The sequence below is a fragment of the Chenopodium album genome, chromosome 11, assembly GCF_948465745.1.
Source record: "Chenopodium album chromosome 11, dcCheAlbu1.1, whole genome shotgun sequence".
Classification (NCBI taxonomy): domain Eukaryota; kingdom Viridiplantae; phylum Streptophyta; class Magnoliopsida; order Caryophyllales; family Amaranthaceae; genus Chenopodium; species Chenopodium album.
Window position 1 is genome coordinate 52,747,030 of NC_137844.1, and position 10,151 is coordinate 52,757,180.

At 36.3% G+C, this 10,151-nt stretch overlaps 1 protein-coding gene across 1 annotated transcript; it reads right to left on the bottom strand.

The window, feature by feature from the left end:
* Nucleotides 1-2,588: 2,588 nt before the first annotated feature.
* Nucleotides 2,589-9,939, bottom strand: LOC145569170 (2-C-methyl-D-erythritol 2,4-cyclodiphosphate synthase, chloroplastic-like). The gene is made up of 3 exons (XM_081628529.1): nucleotides 9,453-9,939; nucleotides 8,892-9,022; nucleotides 2,589-3,060 (listed from the first exon to the last, which is right to left on the bottom strand). Exons 1-3 carry the CDS (start codon nucleotides 9,808-9,810, stop codon nucleotides 2,827-2,829), a joined length of 723 nt encoding a protein of 240 aa, XP_081484655.1. The 5' UTR covers nucleotides 9,811-9,939; the 3' UTR covers nucleotides 2,589-2,826.
* Between the last annotated feature and the right edge of the window lie 212 nt (nucleotides 9,940-10,151).

Consider the following 10,151-nt stretch of genomic DNA (forward strand, 5'->3'; position numbering starts at 1 on the left):
GGTGTATAATACAGGAAATCATACATAAAACTTTTGATTCCATCGTTGTACTTGGTATATGTACGTGTAGGAGAAACTTGGCATTATCTCTTCACACGTCGCATAAAGAATACATTCGATGACAAAACTTTAAGTGGGTTGTTTGGGAGCTAACCCATTGATAAGCTTGCTGGGACACACACATTTACAATGTCAATTCACGTCACTTTCGTAGGGTCACAAATCTCACACTACAAAAAAGGGTATTTGAAGGAAATTGGCCAAATTGATGGTCATTTAAGCCACGCAGATGACACGGCTTAAAAGTTAATAGAGAGCACCATTAATATGCTTAAGGCTTACTCATTCAAACTAACATTTATCATGCACAACAGTTATTGTTGCACTAACATTTTATACTAGGGTACTAGTACTACTTTGACATGCAAATGATGCAAGGGAGATGATAATATACTTAATACTGTTTCATAAATATTACTTTCTCCGTTTCTTTTTAGTTGAAACATTTCTTTAGTCACGTTTGCCAACGCATAACTTTAACCATTCATATCTTTAATTATCGATAAGCAAAAATTATGAAAAGTTGATATTTTGTAAATATATATCGTGACGAATCTAACAAGATCCCACGTGACTATATTTTTCATTACATATAAATCACAAAACACTGTCAAAGAGGAGTGTGTGGATAGTGCTAAAGTCAAAACGTGTCAACTAAAAAAAACGGAGGTAGTATAATTAAGCATTGTTTAAATTGTCTCATTTGTTAGGGATGTAATTCATATCATTTATACGTGAGTTGAGATTAATTGTCTCATATTCCGTATAAAATAATGCAGGAAGAATTACTACATAGTACTCCCTCCGTTTTTAAATACTTACTTCATTTCTCCATGCACGGAGTTTTAGGAGAAATTGGAGAAAGTAATAAAATATAGAAGTAGTGGGGTAGTTGAGAAAATAAAAAATTGTAAAAAGCAAAAGTAGTGGAAGAATAGGAGGAGAGAGAGTATTATGTTGGGTCCACCAAATGTGAGAAATGAATTAAATATTATAAAAGCTTTTCAAAAAAGGAAATGGAGCAAGTATTAAAAAACGGCCAGAAAAGGAAAGTGGAGCAAGTATTTAAAAACGGAGGGAGTATATCACAATTGATTTTAAACTGAAACTTGATTGAGTTTATATACACTCGTAATCTCTACTGACGTGAGTTTGTGCTCGGCCTAGATCATGATATACAAAGACAACTGAGTACTTATACTTCGGGCCTGTTCTCTTCAGCTTAATTTCAATTTAGCTCCAATCAGTTCAGTTCCAAATTTCCTTCTCTCGTAAACGATTCATTTAAGCTCCAATCACTTCAGTTCAGTTCCTAATTTCCTTCTCTCATAAACAATTCATTTCAGCTCTATTCAATTCAGTTTAATTCAGCTTCAATTCAGCTCAGTTCAATTCAACTCAGTTTAGTAAATCAAAACAAGTCCTTCATATACAGTACAATTGCTGGCATAGACGCATAGTAGATAATTGTAGGATTTGTAGGCTTAAACTTTCACGGCATAGGGTTGGCAATGAATAGCTAATATATTCATGCTTGTTATCCAAAAAGTTTAGTAAGACCATGAGGTGGTGAGTTTCATACTGACATTTATCTGTCCATATTTAAATTATACGAAGTAATTAAGAAACATTTGTTGATTGATTACTCCATAAGTGTTAAATATCTGATATTTTGTGAAATTAAACTAACCAATTTTAACAAGAAGCTTAGCTTCATCTTAAAGGATGGTGTTCATTCTACACACAGATATAAGCACATAGGCCGAAAAATATAAGTGTGTAAAATTATACCTCATTACATATAACATATATTGACATGTAGCTTGAAAATTGTCATGAAATTTATTTTCGATTAGATTGCACAAGTTTAATCAAAGATATATATAATGAGTCAAATGTTGCTTAAGGTTGTGTCAGTCCAACATCAACATGTACTTGTTTATCACAAAAAATGACTTAATTAAGATCTGTACATATCAAAACATGGTTTGAAATCTAGCCTAACTCCATTTCATTTCACATGCCCCCCCACCAAAATACAATCACACATTTGACTTTTCAAGTTGTTATAACTTCTTATGTTTGACATTTACTTGCTCAAGCGAATATATTGATAATTGATTTATGATACTACGTACAATAACAGCCTTAAAAATTCAATTCAGCAAAATTTCAACAGCAAAAAATCAATGATAATTAATTGTGTCTCGACTAATTATTTTGGTCAATTAGCTAGATTAGTAAATAAATTAAGATATATATGTGGGATGCATACAAGTGAAGCAATAAGTGAGACTCTAATTTTAAAATACACCTAAATTATGTCAACTTCTATTTTATTATACACGTAAGTTGTTGAATTTTAATCATAGATTAGCTCTTTGTTTTGATAAATTGTGTCCCAACAACAATTTTAGTCTTTTAATTTGGCAGGTGGCTCTTTGTTTACTATTTGATCCTGGTTTTTGTCGGCAAAACCGAAACCAGAAACCAGTAACATACTTAGACATGTAGCTGCTAAAATGCTATACACAATACAGTGTTGGTACTACATTGATACATGAATGCATCAAGCCTTCGTTGAATGAAGGTCGAGATAAAAATGTTTAAACCTGAACTGTTTAAATGCTATACACGATAATTTGCAAGTTATATTCACCAAAAACCTACCAAAAGAAACATATAACACATAAGATTTTTCAATGGTTACAACATGAGAAAAATATTGTGGTGTTGATCTTCTAATTGTGGTTCATGATGTTTCCTTTACTTTTTCATCAATAGAACCACTGTATGAGCTGCAATACTTCTATTTTCTCCGAGACTATCAACCTTCTCATGGGTTTTCGCTTTCAGATTCAAGACGGAGGGATCAACCCCGAGCAGAGCAGACAAGTTGGCCTTGATTGCTTCCTTGTGTGGGCTAACTTTAGGTCTCTGAAGAATTAAGGTGGCGTCTAAATTGCCAAGCTCATACCCAGCCTCGTCCATTAGTCTTACCTATTGTCACAAAATGTAGAGCATAAGCATAACTTAACCATATCAAGGAACTCCAGCATCATTGCCTCAAATAGAAATGCAAGTAGACAAATCATGCAGGAGTTAATAATAACACTATCTACATTTTGCCCTTGTTAGTTGCTTAACTATTACACAATAATTGGACCATTTGGAAATGATGATATTAATTGTACCACCATGTCAGAGTGGCCCCTTCAGCGTAATCGCCAATTAATCACAAAGGGAAAAAACAAAAAATGGTAGAAAAATTAAGGATTGGGCAAATAGCTTGGGACCATAACTCTTGAAAAAAAAAATCATGAGATATTCTCAGTTTAAAGTCTTAACCATAAAGTTGGAAGTTTGTAGTTCTTCAAATGGCATCTCCAAAGGTTGGCCACTCCTAATACTAGTCTACTCTTGCCACGTACACCGGTTAAGCTAATTGGCTAATAGGATGGCCATTTCTCCAATTGTTGACTAATGGCTACATGTACGAATTAACTTCAGAGAGAGAGTCTCACATGTAAAAGTTCAAAAGGTTGGTTGGGGGTGGGGCAATGGCAGAGTGATAGTGTGTGTGTATGTGTGTAGAAGGGACGAACGTGGAGGCATCCCAGTGTTGAAAAGAGGGCTACTTCGCCCACTTGCAACAAGTATCACTAGCTGAAAACAACAAAAAAAAAAAAATTATTGCATTTCTCCTTTTTGTCGTCGTTTTGCTTTCTTTTAGCCAAGATAGGTCATTTTGTAGCCAAGCTGCCAAACTTGGCAGCCTACTTTCTCTCTAATGGCAAGGGAGTGAACAAGTCAGTGAAGTGCTCATAAATGCCATGTACCTTCCTATCAGTGTAATACGCTGGCGGGTGTACTAATATGTTCTTAGGTAAAGATAAAGAAAATTTGCAATAACTCCGATAAGAAACTGCAACCGTACCATATTATCAAAGACATGAAGTGGACAGACTGGACACCTTCCTGCTTAACCATAATCTTGGAATTTGTCTATCAAGGAACTAACTCACATAAGAAGTATACTGTCACTTCTATCATCCAATTTGTTCAAGCTTTCACACTTTTAGCCCACTCCCCACTGCAACACTTACTAACACATCCGATTTTGTAAAATATAGTCATTTCACCTAGATGTCCAGGCTTCCTATCTGGTAATGCAACAATGCAGTTTTCATCGTCAGTAAAGGCGGCCATATGTTTCGCCTTTCAAAATATATACAAATCAAAACAAATAAACAAGGGATGAAAATCTGTACTAGGATCTATAAAGAATTCCCATCCCAATGTCCCATTGCCATTGGCCGTGCAAGCTACAGCAAGTTTCAGCTTACCTTGGGAATTATGCAATATGATACCCTTTGTAAGTGTAAAAATGAAACATAGCATATTGGCATTGATAAATTTACTTTTAGTATAATCAAAGGATAAAGTTTCATTTCTTAGCCTCACCTAAAATCTTTTGTCTATTACTGCCATTTTGAAGCACTATTTATCAACAGCAGAACAGTAATAGGATTTAAGGGAAGTCCTAAGTTTGTAAAATTATGTCATGCACAAGAAACAGTCAATATCAAGATTAAACACCAGTAATCCATCTCATCTACTATAAGGGCACTGGGGGAAATCTGTTAGGAGTCCAAATTATCACTGAAAAATAAATCTATGATGTATCACCGAGTATGACAGCAAAATCAAATGCAAAAGTACAGCATCATGTGATGACTCGGCAACCGCAGGCTGTGTACACAAGGAAGAGGCGTAAACCAGCAGCAGCAGACCAATGCAAAGCAAAGGAGACAGACAGTCAGCCAAGCAAACAGAAAGACACCAATTGGGAGATAGAAGACAAAGCTACTTAAGGAAGTCTCAGGGATCAAGAGAAAGAGTCAACCTTGACATTTTGGAGAAAGAAAAGAAAAGCAGAAAAGCAAAAGAACTAGAAGACAAACATCATTAAGAGATTACTTATAACTTGTTTTGTATATATAAAGAATAGGGGAGGAAAGGAAGGGTATGTCTTTTGAATATTAAAATTGTGAAAGTGAGATTGACAGCCTCAAGTTGTTAGGGAGAGTAATAACCTTAAGTTATTTTGGCTAGAGAGTGATAGGCTGAAGCTATCAGCTAATTGTGTTCTTGTAATTTTCCCTTGTTAATGAAAAGTAATCTCTTGCTTGCTGCTCTCTTGAGTGTGTGTTTTGTGCTTGAGTAGTCAGTTCATAACACATCAGCATGCCTACGTTTGATCTACTTGATCCTCTCTACAGATGATCCACTAAAATTCTAAACTAGCAGTCAGTAAAGTTAGTGCAACAACAACCAAAACTAATCATCAAGAATTTGTATGCCTAAAGTTGATCAACTTAGATTTCTGACTTATTGTGTACTTGGCTTTTCTATACTCCTCAATTCAACCAGAAAAGTTTCTAAGACACCAAATCTCACCTTACATAAGATTGCATCGCCATTGGGCACATAAAGTTGTCACTTCAATGAATAAAAAATACTTGCTGCTAAATCATCTAACAGGTGAGATAATGGATTTACTACATTCGTGACAACCACAAAATGCGTGTCTCAAAACTCTCAATGCGTGTCTCTGTCATCTACTTGACTCAGTTAAGGTCCTCCTTAGCTTATAGCCCAACTCATGTGAATATTTATTCTTGTTAGTATTGGTCTTCCAGCCCATCTCACTCTTTTATTCTTTCCATTTTTTCCCTTGTGGCTGTACATATTTTTTTGTGTACTAAAAGAATAGTAACTTTAATGGTGATTTTCTTCATCCCATACAATCGATATTCTTCATCTAAGTTTGCTAATTTATTAGCTAGATGCCTCTTATAAGCATTTGAATTGAATAGACTCCCCTCTCCATCTAATTAAGTTCGACTATTAATTAACTTAACTTCAAATCACACAAAAATCATGTTCTGTTCTTTCTAGTCTTTAGTTCTTTACCAAATGATTTATATCAACCACCCTCCAACCCCCTCAATCAGTCAATCACCCCCCCCCCCCCCCCAAACACAAAAACACCCCCCCCCCCCCACCCTCCCTCCAAAAAAAAAAAAAAAAATCCGTTTTTGCAAAATGAAAAATGAACCACAGTGAAAATAATGCCAGGTTAATAACATTAATATCGACCAGATCTTATACTTACACAATTAATCCATGCTGACCACCCCAACTACAGCCTAGCTAATGTTCTACTATATGTGCCTAACTGTCATTGGTGGAGGAGATCTTATGTAATTTCTCAAGGACAAAACAAATCAGGACTTGTAATGGTAACATTTGTAAAACCCGACTCAAAAGTTCGCCAAGCAGCAATAGGAGAGGTGTGTGCACTGGGGTAGCATGGTCACATTCTGGCTAAATATTTACAGACCAAAAGACATTTTATCTAGTCTGTGACTTAGGAATGACCTGATAGATAGGTATGCACACTATTTCCAAGGAAATCTTTCTGTTTCTGCCTATTGCACAAAACAAGGATGATTACTCAGTGGCCATCAATTCACCTACTCATCCTTGCTGTTCAGCTATTGTTCAATTGATACAAAACCATCAGTTAACACAATAGCATAAGGGCTCCAATGACAATGATTATTTATGCAGGGTCATTCGAGAAAACATCCCTATTACAACTCTACTGACCAAGTTAATCAGATATCCTGCTTCTTTGGTGTCAGATTCAGCAGCAACGGCAGCTACAAATTACACCAAGAGATATCATCCTCGAAAAAGTTGCAATGGTAATGTGGGGCACACTTTATACGTTTATATCCTTGATTCAACAATCTGCAAAATAGAATCCAAAGAACCTAAGATAATACCTTTCCCCCCTCCTTGTTCAGAAGGAGCCTTCAAGGCTTTATATGGATGGGAACCAAGCAAACTTTTGTGACCATAGTAAGATTGATCAAAAATCACCAGAAAGGCGCTTCAAACTCCATGATTATCTACCTGAACTCAGGGCAGGAAAGAGTACAAGGCTTGCTGCATATTTCAGAATTACACTGGATCATGATGACACTTTTTTCTACCTCAGATTAAGTAACAAATTCAGCACCAAATCTCATACTACAGCAATAGTGACATGCCACGATCTCTCCACACCACCAGTGTCACAAGGAGAAGAAACTTCCACGGATTTCTTAGCAGGTAAAAAAGCTTGCCTTTTGACACAACTCCTACTGGCTCATATATAGTGGAGCAACATACTACATCACTCCTCGTTTATCCCAGTTCAACCCTTACATTAAGATAACACGTCCTGACAACCATAGTACAATACCAAATAGAATAGAAACCCAAATCCACTGGTCAGCTCATATATTGACTTTATTTTGCACAAAGTTCTTCGCGTGCCTGATTTTTCTTACAAATCTCACCTCCAAATTCCACCTCACCCTGCAATTAATGAGGCCTATTAAGCACTCGAATCATTCTCTGCTCCTGTCAATTAAAGTCTCACGCCTATCAGGATATCGTTCCTTGATTAATACTTAGGCTATATGTGTTCTAGATCCACTGAGTGTATTGAAGCAATTTGGTGCAACATTATACAGTTTCTGCAGTTTCCTATCACTCACAATGCCTTAGTATCATGCATTGGTTCCTGCAGAGAACCTACAACTAAAGCCTTACAAGACCTTTGAAGGTTCGATGCAATGCAAAAGGGATTAGATGCACTGGAACGCACAAGTTAACAACCCCCCAGCAGGCAAAGGACCCAAGGATTGCCAGTGGGTATTTTAAAATTAAGCTTAAGCCAGACAGAAACCTTAAAGGTTAAAAGCTGCTGGAATTGAATTCCAAATAACTTTTCACCCTGAATTAATATGTCAAGTATCAGGTGCGTAATAGTGTTATTGCAGCATCAAGGGGGTGGAGACAAGAGCTTAAACCAACACCCTGCTATAAGGAGAATTGCATGAGGAAGTTCAAGTGAAGATCCCCGAAAGCATACCAAATTGACAAAGTCCTAACATGGACTTAAATAAACAGCCAGACAATGGTCTGCAAAGCTAACTCAAGCCTTGTAAAAAGGAGCTGTAAGCAGTCTAAGGATGACAAAACTGTCTTCATCTAGAGGAAGAGCAACAATATTACCATCTTTTTAGTATTTGAAATAGTGCAGGTGATACATGGGTGACAGGCACGGTGACTAGACTGGAGGATTGACAAATGGTAGGGAGGAAATTAGTATGATTTCCAAGATAAGATTGGAGAGATAAGAAGAATGATAAACCCTGGAAACATAAAGACTAATGATTGATCAATCTAATTTGAAACAAGTTCTAATGCAGCCCTAATTGTTCAAGTCAGAAACTATATCATCCTTCTTAGTACTCAAGGTGCAATCGAAAGAGGAGGAAAAAGATCACAAGTATAAAGAAGAGAGTAAGAGAAAATATGAGATGCAGAAAAGATAAGGTAAGACATCATTACTGAACCTCATGCTGTCCAATTTTTACCTCCAACAACTCTTCAAGTCTTTAAGACCATACCTTCTCCCTACTGAATATTATGATTGGGGGTTTATGTCCTTGCCTGATTTAGCTCCACCTTATTTTGAATAATAACTCTAACTCAAGTGCTTAGACTAGAATTTTCAAAAAGTTCGAGCGTAGATATCTCACCTAAAGCATCTCAAATAATCACACACTAATGGAATATGAGCTACACCCACAATTCATCTCATTAGCTGAAAATGATATCAAAGAGTTCTAGTTCATTGGAAACAACCAAGAATATTCCTACACGAATTACGATATATAATAAAAAGGAGAAGTAAACGAATCACTCACGGCTTCTTTGATGAAAACAGAAGAAGCTGCACCCTTCCACTTAGGATCATTATCAGGGAAAAGTTGCCCGATATCCGGAAGCCCTAATGCCCCTAATATAGCATCCACCACACAATGAAGCAGCACATCTCCTACAATCATAGATTAAAAAATACATATAATTACAATTCACCACTTTAAATTTCCCAAGTTCCTAACTATCAAGTAAAATATTCCACAAAAATCCGAATCTGCCCAAAATTATTCCAGCAAAACAGATAATTCACCCACGATAACGCAAAAATGCCCAACACTACTCAATACACGATTCCATTAAAAAAATATCAAAAATCTATCTAGCAATAGCAGAGAAACCATCCATTTCAGCACCCCTTCAAATTTCCAGACAAAAAATCCGAAATTGCCCAGAATAATTCCAGCCAAGCATGTAATTAATTCACAATAATGCAAAATATCCCAACATTATTCAATACAAAATTCAACATTCAAAACAAAATTAAATTCTATAAAAAATGAAAAACAAAAAACACCCAGAAATGAGATTAAAAAAAAAAAGAATACCATCAGAGTGAGCCTCGCATCCTTTATCATGAGGAATGTCAATGCCACCAATAATCAAAGGATAACCCGGCTCCAAGCGATGGAGATCGAACCCGTGACCGACCCGAAAAGGAAGGGTTTTAGGGGGTTTTGAATTTGATAATGAAGTGGGTTGAGAAGTTTCAGCAATTGGGGTAGAAACTGCTGAAATTGAGAAAGAATTGGTGGGTTTTAAAGCTGAATTGTTCAGGAATTTGGTGTTGAGAGTGAAGGAGGGAAGACAGTGTGAGATGTGGGAAGAAGAGGAGAGAGAAAGTAGAGGTTTTTGTGTGGTGGTGTGAAGGAATGAGCAAGAGCAGAGAGCAGTTGTCATAGCCATTGATTAACCTTCAGAAAGGTGGGAAATTGAAGAAGAAGAAGAAGAAGAAATGAGGATTTTTTAAGAGGTTTGTTGTGCTCCGTAAATGAGGCCAATTAGCCTCCTCATTGCCAATTAGCCTAGACTCGTTGAGATTAACGCATGTGGAGAACAAGAAGCTTATGTTGTTATGGGTTAAGTAAGAGCTTATGCTTTTAGGGTCTGTTCGCTTCATATTATTTTCATTTTAGTTCAGATTCAATAAGTTCAGTTTATTCAGTTTTTAATTTCCTTCTCTCATAAAATATTCGGTTCAGTTCAGTTCAACTTCAATAAATTCAGTATAGTTCAGTTAATCAGAA

Coding starts and splice junctions, on each gene's coding strand:
- LOC145569170 (XM_081628529.1), bottom strand. CDS start 9,810: ATGGCTATGACAACTGCTCTCTGCTCTTGCTCATTCCTTCACACCACC. Junction 9,023..9,452: donor ATGCGAGGCTCACTCTGATG/GTATTCTTTTTT, acceptor CTATGATTGTAG/GAGATGTGCTGCTTCATTGT. Junction 3,061..8,891: donor CTGTTTTCATCAAAGAAGCC/GTGAGTGATTCG, acceptor TTGTGACAATAG/GTAAGACTAATGGACGAGGC.